At 58.1% G+C, this 17,054-nt stretch overlaps 1 protein-coding gene across 2 annotated transcripts in view; it reads right to left on the bottom strand.

Moving 5' to 3' along the window:
* The window catches only part of LOC113883894 (coronin-7), a 53,063-nt gene that overhangs the window by 27,994 nt on the left and 8,015 nt on the right, over window positions 1-17,054 (bottom strand). For both annotated transcript variants that reach the window (XM_027528037.1, XM_027528039.1), the window contains exons 6-8: window positions 14,077-14,153; window positions 5,974-6,024; window positions 423-509 (exon numbers count right to left, since the gene is read on the bottom strand). In XM_027528037.1, coding sequence (XP_027383838.1) covers window positions 423-509; window positions 5,974-6,024; window positions 14,077-14,153 — 215 coding nt within the window. The remainder of the gene's footprint in view (window positions 1-422; window positions 510-5,973; window positions 6,025-14,076; window positions 14,154-17,054) is intronic.

Here is a 17,054-nt window from a genome sequence, read left to right as displayed (position 1 = left end):
CCCGTGCAGGAACCCCGGGGCCAAGGACACGGGCTGGCACGGGGGCACTTGCCCCAGAGCAGAGCTTGGAGGGCAGTCACGAGAGTTGGGGGCGGGGAGGTGGTGAGGCATGCCAGGGAGGGAGGATTTGGATTTTCATGTCCTGCCCCTTTAAGAACCCATAGGTGACAAGGGGGCGGGGCCCTCCGTGGACTCTGGTCCCTGGGGGTGTCCACCACAGTTCCCAGGGTCAGGCTTAGCTATTGCAAATGGAATCTGCCAGTTCTCAGCGGCCGTCGGTCCCCTGGGGCTCTGAGACCCAGCTGCACACGGGGCAGGGCCGTATATGGACAGGCCTGGAGCCGGCTGCGGCCCCTGCCTTCCAGAGGGGCTTGTCCCGCCCTCGTGGTGTGTATGTCCAGTTTGGCCACGAGGAGCCCTACCTGGTTGAAGCCAGTGGACACAAGGTACTCCTGGGTGCCCGTCCACACCAGCCGGCCGTCCCTGCTGTTCTCATGGGCTGGTGTGCTCTGGGAGAAGAAAGATGGCACTGAGTTCCAGGGCCCTCCTCAGGGGTCCACTCGCCCGAGGGCCCCTTGGAGGGCAGGAGCGGCCAGCTGGGGCCAGCTCTGCACCCAGAGGGCCGACCTGGCCACCAAGCTTGGGCTTAGTCTCTGTCCGGCTGCTCTGTGCACTGCCAAGGGCCCTCTTGACGCGGCCATGGGGCTCGGGATGGTGGCACATCCCTGCCCCTGTGGGTGACCCAGAGGGGGCGCTTGGTTGCTGGTCACCGACCTCTGCCGGTCACCGTCCTCAGGCTCTGGGACCCAGTGCCCTCCTAGAACTTCATTTTCCCGGCTCATGGCCCAAGCCGCCTGCTTCCCAGAGCTGTCGCGAGGATCAACTGAGACCACATGTGATAGGAACAGGCCTGCCACAAAGCGGCGTGCAAATCGGGGGATTACGAGAATTACTGCTGCCTCCTGACACTGCCAGGGGGCCGGGGAGAGGGCCTGGTGCCCAGCGCAGGGAACAGTCACTGGAGGGGGCAGAGCACGGCCCTCCTGTGGTGCTGGGGCTGCCAGTAGGAAGGCTTCCCGGGCCCAGGGAGGGGAGGCGAGTTCACACCGCGGGCGGCCCTGTCCCTGGGGCCCAGGCGGTGGGGGGGGAGCCAAGGGGGCCAGAGGAAATGCAAACAGCTCCCTCCCAGTCACCCTGGCCCCTGGAGCCTGAGACGAAAGACCCTGTTACCAAAAATAGCTCACCCCAAACCGTGGCCAGCTTCCTCCAGGCTTCCCACGATCTCCTTGGGAATGAATGAGGGAGGGAGGCGGCTGAGGAGAGCTGGCCCAGCGCCCCCTCCTCAGCCTGCGGAGGCCGACCCCGGCGTGGGAGCCCGTCGGAAATGGCTCCGTGTCGTTCGAGTAGCTTTTCTCACTGCTCCCTTCCCACCCGGCTGGAGTCGGCACAGGAAGTCAGGCTGGAGCCTGAGAACTGGGGCCCGACATCCCTCGCTTCACGCAAGATGGGCTGAGGGGTCGGGGCGAGGGTCAGTTCCGGAACCGGCACCCAGGGTCAGTCATCAGCGTCACTTGGGCTCTCTCGCCCTCTCATCAGTGTGCAAACATCCCGTGTAAGGAGTGCCAGACGGCTCGCACAGCTTTCACACACCCTTCGTTCATTCCACAGCCCTCTCCCTGGCCAGGCACCGCGCTGGGTGCTGGCGGTGGGGCTGGACACTTCTCAGATGGACGGTCACGTCCTGGGTGAGGCAGGACTGCACACTCATCTGCTCTTTTGTAATGTGAATATCCAAGCTGCACGTGACACTGGGCACTGGGGACACAGTGAAACAGAAAAGGGTCCCCACACTCGGAACACGCAGGCTGAAGGGCCCACGTGAACCAAAGAGAAGCAACGACGTCAGCAGGTTAGGGCACAAGCTTCGGGTCAGACTGGCTAGGGGAAAGCCCTGCTGCCAACAGCGTGTGCCTGACAGGCGCATCGTGACGGAGGAGGCGCGGGTGGGTGATGGGGGTGTCTCACCTGACTGCGTCAGGTCAGTTTTCTGACCTGAGCACCGTAACGGACTTGCTACTGCAGAAGTGTTTGGGGGTGAGTCCAGCACACGGCAATGTGCGCTTTCAGAAGCATGGTCATGGGGCACACGAAGTACAGTTGAGGAAAGGGCTAGGGTTTGAAAGACGTGAAAGATCGACGGGCGCGAGCCAGTGTGGGGACCGGCATCTGCGAAGGATGGGGCCTCGGAGACTCAGGAGGCCGGCACGGGGGTCTCAGGGGAGGGGGTCTCAGGGGAGGCGGTGGCACCCAGGGTCTGCAGAGGTTGTGGGCAGTGGGGGAGCCTTTCCCTCTAGAGGCACAGGTTTGGACAGAACGTTCCTTGGCCTGTGTCTCCCACCTTCCTATTCCAGGCCTGGAGAAACCAAAGGCACAGAGAGGGGAAGCCATCTGCCCCCAGTGACCCAGCAGGGCAGTCGCCCGCCCACCACCTTTCCTGTTCTCAGTAGACGGAGCTGACGGAGGACCGGCGAGGGGACAGGCTCGACCAAAGGCAACAGCACCCAGACCAGGAGCTGCCCGGCAAGCCGGCTACCCCCACCAGGCAGCTCGGGTGTCCAGCTGTCACCCTGGGGAAGCAGGCGGCGACAGGCAGGGCGGTGTGGACAGGCCCATCCAGCTCGCCCCGCGGCTCTCTATCCCCGCCTCGGGCCTCAGAGAGCACAGCACTCAGGAAGCAGAGGCCAGGTCGGAGCTTAGCCTGGGCCCAGCGCGCCTGCTGTGGGTACACTCAACTCAGTCTGCCCAGGGACCACGAGAAGCCCCAGCAACTAGGAGAGGCCTCTGTCCCAGAGGTCTGAAGTGACTTTCGTTTTCAAACCTGGCAAGCTCTCTGCTGACCTCAGCGGGACTTGGGAGGAGGAGCCTCCCCTAGGGATCCCCAGGTTCTCCTACTCCTGGGGCAGAGGGCAGGCGGCAGCATGGACCCAGCCTCGTCACACGGAGCCCCTGACGGTGAGCCAAGCCTGCGGGCCAGGCCCTGGGGTTCCCCTCTCACAGATGGCTGGGTGTCCTGCAGTCGGAGGAGTCCCCCCTCCTCCGTCCATGTCTCCCCCACACCTGGCCCCAAGGAGAGAACAGGAGGGCTGCGGCCAGGCAGTGCCTGCCCAGCTCCGGCGCATACCCGGCATTCCAGCTGCTGCAGTGCCGCCAAACCCCCTCTCTGTCGCCACGGCAACGCTTCCTGTGAGGGGCAGGGCGGCTGGAGGAGCAGCCCTGAGCTGGTCTGGGGTGAGGGGACCTCCTCCAGTGGTAAGACCCCCCCATCACCCACCCGTGCCCCTCCTCAGTCACGATGCCAGCCCCCAGACCTGCCTCTGTCTGTACCAGGGGTCCTCTGGTTGCTCCTGCCCAGACCGGCCAGCCCAAGCCTCCCCATCCCTGGGCACCCCCTCACCACAGCAGCTACCTTCCCTGGCATGGCCGTGGCTTCAGGGCCTCAGCCACCCCCTCTCCCCAGCCCCTGGGGCCCTGGCACAGTGAAGGGGCTCTGAAGCCCCGGGGCTCCAGAGTCAGATGGACCGAACCTGCCTCTGCCGTGAGCTGTTGTAACCCTGGGGACAAAAGTGACCAAAGGGCTGACTTGACAGGATGTTCAGGAGAGTGGAAGGAGGTTGTGCACACCAAGGGCCTGGGACACAGTAATCCGTCATCAATGGACCCAAAACACAAAGCAGGGGGCGTGAGCAGGAGGGAGCCGCCCAAGCATCTCCTGCTCCAAGCTCCGGTTGCCAGGGGCCAGGCCCAGAAAAGACAGTAGGGGGAGGAGCCCCCAGGTCCCAGCCCACAGGGATGGCCCGGGGGGCAGGAGGGGCAGAGGCCGGAGGGAGGGCAGTGCCCACTCTGGTGGGCGAGGAGGGTCCCGGGAGGAGGTGCTCCCAGAAGGCTTCTCCCCCAAGCTGGCCCCTCGGCTCACGCCAACCCGGCCGCCAGCAGCGGTTTTCCTAATGGAAGCCAGGTGCGGGCCAGATGCCCCGGCGGAAGCGGGGGGCAGGGCTGGGCAGAGGGCGGCATTCCAGGCCCCGCTGCCCCCACGCCCGCAGGCTGAGGGGCCGAGCACAGGCACCGGCTCAGGAGCGGCGAGGGGGTGGCAGCCACCCACGCTCTTCCCAGGTCTCCTCGGCCCAGAAACCCCCTTCAGGGGGGCTCCCCCCGCCTCACTGAACTTGCAGCCCTTGGACGGCGGCCACTGCATCTCCACCTCAGTGCCGGTTGCCGCCTCCCCCTCACTGGGGGGGACGGAGGGGAGGAAAGCGCTCAGCTGGGGGATGGGCCAGGGGCGCTGCCTGGCTGGGGCTGGGATGGAGGTGCCCTGCGCCGGGGCCTGCACAGACCCTGGCGAGGAGAGGGTGACTGGAGAAAGCTGAGCGGACAGTGTCCTGTCTCTCTCCTCGAGCCGAGCCGGGTCCTTCTCTTCGGGCAAACACTGGAGGTGTGCCGCAGAAAGCTGCAGGGAGGCTAGCTGCTCAGGCTGCCCTGAGGCTCAAACGGCTGGCCCACTGGTCACAGGGCGATGAGGCCAAAGGACTAGGGGCCAGCCTTGTGGGTGGAAGCACGGCCAGGGTGGGGCCAAAGCCACTTCTGCTGGGCCTGGCTTACCTGCCAGGACGGGGCCTCCTTTAGGTGGCTGTCCAGTTGGAGGTGGAGCTGACCGCCCTGTCCTAGGCAAAGAGCTGCAGCTGGCTGTGTGAAGGGGTATGTGTGCGTGTGCGCCTTGGGGAACTGTGTGTGTGTGTGTGTGTGTGTGTGTGTGTGCGTACTGGGTCGGGGGCATGTACCCCCTGGCTACTGCTGCTTGGGTTTAGACTGGTGGATGTGTGTGTGTGTGTCTGTGTGTTGTGTGTGTGTGTTTCAGGGAATACAGCCCCCTGGCTACTGCTGCTTGGAGTTAGACTGGTGGTTCAGCCTTGACCTCGGGCGGGGAACAGGCCCTAGATACGGATCTGAGGCATCTGTGCTGGGCCTGGGGCCTCGCTGGGGAGCTCTTCCCACCAGCTGGTGCCAGGACCCTGAACTGCACTGCACCTTCCTTGGGAAAGATAGCACCTCAGCTTCTAGAAAAACTTTGAAAAATGTAAACCCATCCACCTCACTGCTGCCTTATAACCCCAACGGCTCCCCCAATACAGGTGACAGGCCCCTCGCTCGGGCTCCTGGGCCAGCCTGTCCTGCCCCAGGCTGTCCGCAGCATCACCCCAGCCTCTGCCCCGAGCCAGCTCCCCAGGGAAGCGTCAAAGCACTCCCACAAGAGAAGCCCCCAGCAACTGCCCTGTGTTATTCACTGCAGAACATTCCGTGCTTGGCAGCGGGCTGCCCTCGAATGACTGAACAAGTCCCCAGTGGCTCGGTGCCTGCAGCATGAACCCGCAGCCCGGCCTCCCTCTTGGAACTTGAGGGGCCACACGCACCTGTGCACAGCCAGACACAGACCAAACATGCTCAGGGCCCACAGCCTATGGGTTGGGCAGGCCCCCCAGCACTGGCTGGGACACTGGACCAAACACACTCAGGGCCCGGGACCTGGAGGGGTGCAGAGAGCAGGGGCTGGGTCTCTTTGCTCCTCTGTGGCCAACCTCCGCTGACAGTACCAGGAAAGCTGGGTGGGGATGAGGGTCTCAAAGAAGAGGAACTTGGCCTCTCAAATTAGCTTCCTGAAGCCACAGGATGGCTCCACGGAAGGCCTGTGGGCAGCCTGGCTGCGCCCCACCCTGTGGTCAAAGCTGGACCTTCCCTTCCCAAGGTCCAACACGCTTCCCAGAAACAGCCTGAGCAGCAGGAACCACCACCCAGGTGACCCTCATGTGCCCGCCGGGCCAGGGCCAGGGCATGGGCATGGCAGAACCTGTGTGCCAGAGGCCGGCTGCCCTGCCCACACTGCTGCAGCCTCAACCCAGCCCTGCTGCCCACACGACTCACCTGGGCGGCCTCGGGCTTTGCTCTGGGGTCGAAGATACGCAGCTGCTTGTCCTGGAAAAGCCGAGAAGAGAAAACAGCACAGTTAGGGCAGGGAGGGTCTCTGGGGGCAGGTAGGCCAGCCTCCCCCAACCCCAGGCTCTGATGGTCCTCCCGTAGTACACAGGGTGAGGCATTACCCAGCAGACAACCCCTCTCCAGCCCGGGTTCCTCCTCCTCACAGCAAGGGGCAGGCCCCCTTGCCAGACAGAGAACCCAGTGACAAGGGTTCACATTTCCCGAGCACCTCCTATGCATACGACCTCACCCCCGAGCACCTCCTATGCATACGACCTCACCCCCAGCACCTCCTATGCATACGACCTCACCCCCGAGCACCTCCTATGCATACGACCTCACCCCCGAGCACCTCCTATGCATACGACCTCACCCCCGAGCACCTCCTATGCATACGACCTCACCCCCGAGCACCTCCTATGCATATGACCTCACCCCATCTTCTAACCACCTTGCGAAGCTGTGCTATTCCACGACCCTGTCACAGACAGAGAAACCAAAGCCCAGAACCCAACTCGAGGTTCCCAGCTGCCACCCGTGTCTGGGACTGTCCAGGCTAGAGGGGCTCATGGGACAACATCACTTCTACACTGAACCTGGCGTCTAACCAGGACGGCAAGCTTACACATCTGTCCACTCAGCATGCAGTTACTGGTTCAGAATACCCAAGGGTGGGGATGGGAACAGATAGAAAAAGAAAAAAAAAAAAAAAACAAAATAAAATGCCCATGCTTTAAACAGCTTTATTTCTGTGGAACAATCTCTCTGCGTGTGTGTGTGTGTGAACGTGTACACAAACACACATGCATAAAGAACTGGGGGAGGGGGACAGAATCTATATCCACTGACTGTTTACAGGCTTGGCCGTGATGAATTGTTAAATGCAAAAGGGAAGATGCCCAGTAATTCGTGGTGGTGTCATTCTACTGTGGTTAAAAATAAACAAAACCTCCATTTGCCTGACCACATTCCTGTATGTTTTGCAAGAGTGCTGAGTAAGGAGAAAGGTCTTGACAGGCACGGGACGTGTGTTAACACTGGGAACCAGGGCTGAGGCAGGTGAGGGGCGGTCAGCTTTTCCTTTTTACATCTTAGCATGGCTCCCCTTTGTTTCAATCAGCATAGTTCATATTTTCTTACTTCAAACAACAATCAACCAGCAATGAACAATTGGAATTCGAAATGAAAAACAATACTGCTTGTATCAGCACCCCCCCCAAAAAAACCCAGAAATATTTAGCTACACATCTAACAAAATATGTATAAGATGTACACAAGGAACACTATCAAACTCTGATGAAAGAAATCACAGAATTAAACAGAGAGCTAATCCGTGTTCACAGTCAGGAACACTCAGTATTGTCAAGATATCAGTTCTTCCCAACTTGACACACAGATTCAATACGATCCCAATGAAAATCCTGACAAGTTACTTTGTGAATATCAACCCACTGATTCTGAACTTTATGTGGACAGGGAAGAGACTCAGAATGTCGACACAGCAGAAAAGGAGGAGAACAATGGTGGAGGATGGCTGCTCTGGAGTATATCCTAGAGCTCTGGGAGTCAGGACAGTGTGGGTCCACACAAGACAGACAAACAGACCAACGGAACAGAACATAGCACAGAGAGAGACCCCCTTAGCCACAGCCAGCTGGTCTTCAACACAGGAGCAAAAAGACAGTCTTTGCAACAAATGGCACTGGAACTGGGTGTCCACAGGCACAGGTGTGGGACTGGGTGTCAATCTAGGCACGGACTTTACGTCATTCACAGACATCAACTAAGACTGGGTCATAGACTTAAACGTTAACACGCAAACCTTTATTAGAAAACCTCTAGAAAACAGCATATGAGAAAACCTCGGTGACCTTGCGTTTGACAATATAAAGAACTCATACAACAACAAAAAAAACCCAAATAATCCAATTAAAAATGGGCACAGGACTTCAATAGACATTTCTTCAAAGATACACAAATGGCCAACAAGCATGTGAAAAGATGTTGAACGATTAATCCCCAGAGAAACAGAAATTAAAATCATGGTTAAGATTTTGCATCTCACATCAACGGAATGGCTGCTGTCAAAAAACCCCAGAATAGGACTTCCCTTGTGGTCGGGAGTTTAAGACTCTACCCTTCCGATACAGGGAGCATGGGTTTGACTCCTAGTTGGGCCAGTTCCACATGCCATTGGGTGTGACCAAAAATAAATGAATTAATTAAAAAAAAAAAAAAAAACAGAATATAACAAGTGTTGGTGAGGATGTGGAAAGTTGGAACCCTTATGCGCTGTTTGTGGGAATATAAAACGGTACAGATGATACGGAAAACAGTCAAGCAGTTCCTCAAAAAATTAAAAATAGAATTACCATATGATCCAGCAATTCCACTTCTGTGTATAAACCCAAAAGAACTGGGAACAAGGTCACAAAGAAATACTTGCACACCCATGTTCATAGCAGCATTATTCACAAAATCCAAGATCCAGAGGCAATCCAAGGGTCCACTGACTGATGAATGGATAAACAAAACGCATTCAGTGAAACATTATTCAGAATGAAAAAGGAAATTACGTCACATGCTATAATACAGAGGAAGCTTAAGGACATTACGGGCTTCCCTGGTGGCTCAGAGTAAGAATCTATCTGCAATGCAGGAGACCTGGGTTCAATCCCTGGGTCAGGAAGATCCCCTGGAGAAGGAAATGGCAACCCACTCCAGTATTCTTACAGTCCATGGGGTCACAAAGAGTCAGACACGACAGCGACTAACACTACTGAGGGACATTATGCTAAATAAAGTCAGTCAGTTACAGGAAGACAAACAGTGTATGATTCTACTTATATGAGGTGTTTAAAGTAGTCAAATTCCTAGGTGTGGAAAGTAAAATGATTACAAGGGCCTGGAAAAGGGGGCAAAGAGAAGTTGTTCAATGGGTGCAGAGTTCCAACTTCAGAACAATGTAAAATACTTAATATGATAACTGTACACTTAGAATGGTTACAGTAGTAAACTTTATATGTTTTTACGCCAAAATTTATAAAATAGCTATCAGTCCACAAAAAGGTAGGGAAGACCCATACATAAATGCGTATTACTAAGTAAATGAAAGAATTCAATCTGGAAAGGCTACACATTCCATGATTCCACCTATGTGACACTCAACATCCAAGATCAGTGGTTGCTGGGGGTCTGGGAAGAGGCAGGCAGGCCTGAACGGGTTAAGCACGGGCCACTTTCTTAGAGGAGCAGAACTATCCTGTGTGATGCTGTGATGAGGGACACATGATGTCGTGCACTTGTGGGAACCCACAGGAAGTACGTGGAGTGAACCCTAATGTAAACTGTGGGCTTTAGTTACTGTAGCAACACTGGTTTAACTGTAACAACAGTACCTCACTGATGCAAGATGGAGCGGGGATGGAAGGGGATATACGACTCCCGGCCCTGACTGCCTGGTCCCTCCCGGGTGCCTGGGATGCAGACAGTGCTGGTGTCTGCCACTCAGAGGTGGTCACAGGTAACTCTAGGGAGGAACCAGACCTGACTTGAGCCCAAAGGACAAGTGGAGCTTGGGCTGGAAAGGGAAAGGCATTCAAGGAAGAGGACAGAGCATGATCGAACATGAGGAGACGGGAGTCTGCTGGCACATGATGTGTAGGGAAGACAAAGTCATGTGGGGAGGGCATGGCATAAATGAGGGGGACTGGGCAAGCACACAGATGGACAAGGCAGGGGTCCAGCCTGGAAAGTCCTTGAAAGCCACGTCTTCCTGACACCCGGCAGGGTCCCAGGGTTCTTGGGTCTCGCCCAGCACGGCCTTGCGGCTGTAGTTTACTGAGCCCTTGCTATGTGCCAGGTGGGCACCAGGCACAGTCCAGGGATTAACCCTGAGGCACTGTCCACTCCACAATCTCAGGTTCGGGACGAGTTTGCTTAGAGACAGAGATCAGACAGATGGGGCCAGTGAGGGACACAGGACAGAGGCAGAAAGAACAGTGAGAGACAGAGAGAATAGGGAAAAACAGAGACACAGAGAGAGACAGCAATAGACTCAGAAAAGACAGCGGGGGCCAGGAAAGAACCACCGGAGGTTGAGGACAGAGACAGCAGCAGGAGCCAGACGGAGGGCGGGTCAAGCAGTGGCAGGGACTGGATCTCGAGGTGACAGGCAAGAGAGAAGGCCTCCTGGCAGCAAAGGGCACTCCCCCCACCGTGGCAACCAAAGGGCCAGGGTTAGGACTCCAGCTCCACCACTCACGTGCTCCATGACCTGGGAAAAGCCAGGGTGGGCTGGGTGTGACAGCAGCAATTCTCAGAGGTCAGAGGCACCTGGGGAGCTGGGCCATGGAGTTTAGAATCCCAGTGTCAGGTCCAGACCAGGGTTCAGACAGGGCACTGGGGGCTGGCGCAGCGCTGATGGGGGCTGCAGGGCTGGGCAGCGGGGTCAGCACAGCACTGGGCTCACGGGCTCAGCCCACCCTGCCGAGGGGGCCTAGCTGGACACGTCCACCATCTGTGGGGGCAGTGTGCCCCCTAGCGGCCACTTTTTCTTTCCCACAGTGGCAGCAGCTGGGAGGAGAGCAGGAAGGGGCTTGCGGGGTCCAGCCCGCAGAGCTGGACTGAGCAACCACAGGCAGAGCAACTGAGGGGGCGGGGGGGCCTCCACCGGGCACCACCCCAGCGATGCCCTTGGGCAATCTCTGCTTCTTGTCCCTGCGCCTTTGGGCTCCGGGTGCAGAGGGCCAGAGTTCCACCAGACTCGGAGCTGGATGGCCCCACCAATCCTCCCCATGAAGACACCAAGTAGGCAAGGATCTGAGTCACCGCCTTGGGACCCGATGGGGAAGTGGGGCTCTATGACTAGATGGATCTTCTCTCTCCACTTGCCCCAGTTCGCACCCAATTTTGATGCTAAATGGAGCTCAGACCGCTGGGGAGAAGGGGCTGGACAACACCCCCCTACCTCCACCCTGGCAAAGCAGGAGGCCAGTCTGGAGCTTGGGAGCCCCTGGGGGTGGTACCTCGGGGGTAGCCTGGCCGCAGGCTGGGTAGTGAGAGCCTTCAGCCCTGGATGCTGAGGGCCCACAGCGGTCACCCCTCCCGCATCGCCACCCACAGCCACACACACGGTCAGCGTGGGGACAGTGTGAGCCCCTTGTCTCAATAGGGACAGTTCCCATGCAGCCCCAAGCCCTCCATACACAAGCCCCAGACCGGAGGCTCTCATTCCGCCTGGGGTTCTCTAGGTTCTCCTGGGCTCTGGCAGTCCCTCCCAAGGGAGTCACTCCTCACTGTCCTGCCCTCTCGCAGGCCGCCGTGCTCCTCGCCATCATCCCACCCCCACAGCGCCATCTGATCAGGTCACCCCGTATGCTAGGCCCCCAGCCAGGGTGCCTAATGCCTTTCAAAACACATCCTCACTTGCCCTCAGCCCACCCTCCCCTCCCCGTGGCCGCACGCCTTCACTGGCGGCCTCTGAACACGGCAGGACCCCCGGGAGACACACCTGCCTCCCGATTAATCCCTCTGCAGCCTCATTTGTGACCCCTCTGGGGGCTCCAACCACACTGCGGTCCGGTTCACACCAGGCCCAGCTGGGCCATGAGCTCCGGGGAGGGCTGGCACCTCTGGCTGCTCCACAGGAAATGACCCATGTCCAGCCCCTGGACACCTGCTCCCCAGACATCCTGCCTGGGGCTGGGGTGGGGGCCTGGAGCCGAGGGGACGTGGGGCAGAGGCCACAGGCTGGACTGGCCACGAGGCTGCAGCTGTCACGTCACACATGTACTGTCCACGGCTGCCGCGTTATTACCAGGCGGCACTGAGGGAGACAGTCTGGCCTGCAGAACCTGGAGTCTCTACCACCAGGCTCTTCACAGAAAAAGTCTGCCCCTGCTCCAAGCTAAGGAAGTCACAGAACACAGGGAAACAACCCTTTATAGAGATACATCCAAATGTTATAGTCCTGTAACACGGTGGGGCCAAGTAGAAGCGATCCACACTTCTGAGAGCAGGCGCTCCACTAAGCAAACTGAATCTATGCGATAAAATGTTTCCTGTGACATGCCTTAAATTTTTGATAAGCTGAAAGAAAAAATGATTATTATGCTGGACAAAAAAAAGTACAGGGTAGAGTAATGTGGATACTATGTACAGAGGGACTTTGCTGGTGGTCCGGTGGCTAAGACTGCACTCCCAAGGCAGGGGGCCTGGGTTCGATCCCTGGTCAGGGAACTAGATTCCACAGCCCCCAACTAAAAATCCCACATGCCACAACTAAGACCCAGCCCAGCCAAATAAATAAATAAATATTAAGGGGAAAAAAAAAAGAGAACAGATGCTATGGAAAAACCCAGATATAACGTTTCGGTCAACCCAACACTATACTTGGGCTTCCCGGGTGGTGCTAGTGGTAAAGAACCTGCCTGCCAATGCAGGTTTGATCCCTGCCTGGGTCAGGAAGATCCCCTGGAGAAGGGAATGGCAACCCACTCCAGCATTGTTGCCTGCAGAATCCCATGGACAGAGGATCCTGGCGGCCTACAGTCCATGGGGTCATAAAGAGTCAGACACGACTGAAGTGACAGCAAAATACTGTACTTGGGTGATCCAAAGGAAACACTTGGTGACAATCCCCTTCCCTCCCTGTCTCCATGTCTCCTCCCTCCCTGTCTCTTTCGGTGTCTGTGAGGACTGTGTCTAGGTCAGTCCCTCTGCCTGGGACACCTGTCCCCTCCTCAGCTGGGTAGCCCCGACCTCTGTCCCTGGGAAGCCTGAGCCACACTTCCCATAAGAGCCTGTGTAGGCTCCTTCCTTCACGGGCGGCTTCAGGCAGAAGACACCCCACAGGCTCCTGCAAGACTCGAGTCCCGGGTACGCTGTCAGCTGCTTCCATGCAGACTCCGCCCCGGATGCGTCCTCCCCCAACCAGGGGCTCCCTGTCTCCTCGGGGGTTCTGTCCCTCCTCGCTCCCTCTCCCTCCTCTCACCCCTTCCCTCCCACTCGGGGCTCCAGTCCCTCTGCGGGTGCCACATGAACACAGGCCCCCACCTTCAGCTCAGACCGCTGCCCAAAGCCCAGTCCCTGGACTCAACGGACATCACTGGGACGTCCCAGGGGCCTCCAACCCCAGTCTTGGGGGCAGGCCCTCCTCCAGCCTGCAACCGGGGAGCCAGCCTCGTGACCCTCCCAGCCCTCACGGGTATTCTGTCTTGCCTGCATCGCCCCCCGCCCAGAAGGCTCCTCCTTCCCTCCCTCGAAGGTCGTTCCACCTCTGCTTTGGACACCCCTCCTTCCTTCCCCTGTCCACACTGTGGCCGGGGAGCCTCACGGTGCAGACCTGCTCCCCTCACACCCCACCCTGTCTGGCTTTAAACACTCCGCTGCTTTCCAGCTGCTTCTACAGTGACAAGCGTGACGGTGTGCTCACGGTTCTGCCCTCCGCCACAGCCTGCTCCCCCGGCCCCGCACCAGGAGCCCTCCCCTCCCAGCCCCCAGTCGGAGGCCAGGCCTCCCTGGCCTCTCCAACCACTCAAAGCACCTCTGATCCCTCTTTAAACAGCCTGGGTCACCGTCAGGGGTCACGACTGTCTTTTCATCTATGATCCCCGGACCTACATCGGCCGCCCCCACCAGCACAGGACCTGATGTCACAGAGGATCCTGAGGCCTGCTGACTGCCTGGGGGAGGGGGGCAGGCACAGTGCCCCGCTGTGGATGCTGCCTGACACAACCCTCCGCCACGGTCACAAAGTAGCCAGCAGCCAGGAGGCGCTGGCTGAGGGTGATGACGGGAGCCCCCAAGGGCCAGTGCAGGGCTTTCCTTAGTGGGTCGGGGGCTTCGAGAGACAAGTATGAGCCCGAGGAGTGAGGGTAGCAGAGAGGAACAGCCATCCTGGCTTGAGTTCTCTGCTGACCCCCAAGTACCGCGGAGCCTCACAGGTACTGCTGGGGTCCTAGGCTCTGCGACGTGACGGCCCTGGCAGAGCCGGGCATGCCTCAGGCCCTGGCAGGCACATTCTCGCGTCTCACCGCCCACCCTTACCTTGCATGTCGTGCCCAGCAGGGCTCCGTCCCGGCTCCAGGCGGCACCCTGCACCAGGTCCCCGTGGGTCGCCAGCTCTGCAGAGAAGCAGCCAAGGTCAGGAGGGGTCCAGGGTCCCCCCGACTCTGTCCCGGGCAGTGAAGGTCTCAGGGAAGCGGGTGCAGGTGGGCCTGGCTTGGGGGTATCTCTGGGGAAGGGGCAGCCGCTGGGAGGGTGCCTTCTGTGCAGGAGCCAGGGCAGCAGGGCCTCCAGGTTGAGGGTGAGGCTTCATTCAGCCCCACCCTTCTCAGGCCACATCCCCAGCCAGCTCCCTGATCCTGGGTCACCTCGCTCACTCCGCCACCAACATGCCTCCCCATTCCCTTGCAGTGGGCCACACAGCCCATGGAAGTGTCACACACACCCCTGCCCTGGGCACCTGCTTGGGCCCTCCTCACTCTCTCCCCGAATAGCATGACAGTTTTAAAATGTGTCCACAAATTCTTTGACACCCCTCCAGTTACAGGCTGAATCGTGTCTCCCCCCAAAAGATGTGAAAGTCCCAATCCTCAGCACCGATGAATGCGACTTTATTTGGGAATAGGGTCTTCGCAGATGATCAAGTTAAGCTGATAATGCTAGGACGGACTCTGATCCAGTATGAATGGTGCCCTTGTGAAATCAGACCGAGAGACAAACATGCACAGAGAGAAGACGTGAACAGAGGAAGACGGCCATCCACAGGCCACGGAGCACAGGGACCATGGGAGCACCGGAAGCCACGGAGCACGGGAGCCGTGGGAGCACCGGAAGCTGTGAAGCTCAGGAGCCACGGGAGTACCAGAAGCCACAGAGCCCGGGAGCCACAGGGCACCAGAAGCCACAGAGCACGGGAGCCATGGGAGCACTGGAAGCTGAGAAGCTCAGGAGCTACAGGAGCGCCAGAAGCCACAGAGCCTGGGAGCCACGGGGCACCGGAAGCCATGGAGCCTGGGGCCATGGGAGCACCAGAAGCCATGGAGCCTGGGGCCATGGGAGCACCAGAAGCCATGGAGCACGGGAGCCATGGGAGCACTAGAAGCCGCGGAGCATGGGAGCCATGGGAGCACTGGGCAGGGAACCTGGTCCAGAGTCTCCTGTGCAGCCTCAGAAGGAATTAACCTTACCAACACTTTGATTCCAGACTCTGGTCTCCAGAGTTGCGAGATAATAAATGTTATGTTTAGGTTCCTCAATTTGTGGTATTCTATTATGGCAACCCTAGGAAACTAACACCTTCTCCTTTCAAAATGTGCAGCCCAGCGACTTCCATGGTGGTCCAGTGACTAAAACTGGGCACTCCTAATGCAGGGGGCCTGGGTTCGATCCCTGGTCAAGGAACTAGATCCCACATGCCACAACTAAGCCCTGGTGCAGCCAAACAAATGTAAAATATACATGAACAAAATGTGCAGCCCAAGTCCTTTCCTCTTGAGTGTGAGCAGGACTTGGTGACTGGCTTTTTGCAGAGGGCATGCATCTCCCAAAGCTGCAGCATAAACCGCACCGTGGCCTCCTCCTTGCTGCTTCTCTGGGACTGTCCCCTGGAGAAGCAGCTGCCATGTGGTGAGGGTGATCAAGCAGCCCACGGGGAGGCCGACAGGGGAGAACTGAGGCCTCCTACCCATAGCCTGCACCGCGAGAGTGAACCACCTAAAACACGGATCCTCCTGGCCCAGTCCAGCCTTCAGGTGACGGCAGCCCCGGCTGACAGTGGGACCCCTGACCTCATGAGAAACCCTGAGCCAGAGCCACCCAGCTAAGCTGCTCCCAAATCCCTGGCGCTGATAAATGTTTTCAGTTCTCTTAAGCCTCTGGGTTTGGGGGTAACTCTTTCTGCAGCCCAAGGTAACTACCATGCCAAGGTCTATCCCCAAGTTAATCCTAGCCCTGTCACCCGCTTGCACTGCGGCCTCAGTCACGTTATTTAACCATAGCTACTACACGGGAATGGCAACAGCCCCCTGTGTGAAGCCATCGGCACAGTGCTGGGCAGACGAGAAGGACCTGAGATGGAAGTTACAGCTGCGGTGACTCCCTGATGACACACCGCCTGGCGGCCTTCACCTCCACTGCAAGGTCGGGCTGGTCTCAACTGCACCAGGAGCATGCTGGGGGCGAGGAGCACCTTGAATTTCAGGTCCCTTGGGGCACAAGACAGCTCCATGGTGAACACTGAGTGACTTCTCAGGAACTGATGCTGTCAGAAGGCAGGTCCCTCAGACACCCCATTATGCTGTTGGCCCTTTGTCCCTGCCCCAGAGGAGGGGACACCACCATGGTGACCCTGCACAACCCTGGACAGTCTGCACAGCCCTGCAGGGCAAGTCTGTCCTTCAGTTCTCTGAGCTTCACGTCTTTCCCCTAAAAAGGGGATGAGCTTGTCCAGGAGGACTCCACAGAAAGGATTTGGTGATGCTGTCACAGAAAACGCCTAGGCTCCGTGGTGGGTCATGCTGATGGGTCAAAACCACTCAAACATTAAAGAATCTGACCCACAGCTGTCGCTACTTATTCGTGGTCTAAATGTTGGTGTGCCCCCAAATTCACAGGTTGAAACCTAACTCCCACTGGGATGGAATCTGGAAGCAGGGCCTCTGGGAGATGATGAGGTCACACTCATGAAAGGGCTCAGTGCTCTTAGAAGAGAGACCCCCGAGAGCTCCCTCACTCCTGCCTCCGTGTGAAGAGACGGCCACCTGCGAACCAGGAACCAGGTCCTCTCCAGTGCCTGGATCTCAGACCTGCAGACTCCGAAACTGAGAAATCAATGTTGTTTACAACCCAGTTATAATCCCAGTCTGTGGGATTCTGTTGTAGCAGTCCAATGAACCAGGACACTACACTGGGGGAAATGAAGAAGCAGCTCTGTAGGGGGGAGGGGCAAGTAGTGGAGACAGCAAAATTCTTATCTCCTACAGGAGAAATTAGCAGTCGGCTTTCAAAACTGAAATGACACA

The sequence above is a fragment of the Bos indicus x Bos taurus genome, chromosome 25, assembly GCF_003369695.1.
Source record: "Bos indicus x Bos taurus breed Angus x Brahman F1 hybrid chromosome 25, Bos_hybrid_MaternalHap_v2.0, whole genome shotgun sequence".
Lineage (NCBI taxonomy): Eukaryota > Metazoa > Chordata > Mammalia > Artiodactyla > Bovidae > Bos > Bos indicus x Bos taurus.
This window is presented reverse-complemented; position numbering and strand designations above follow the sequence as displayed.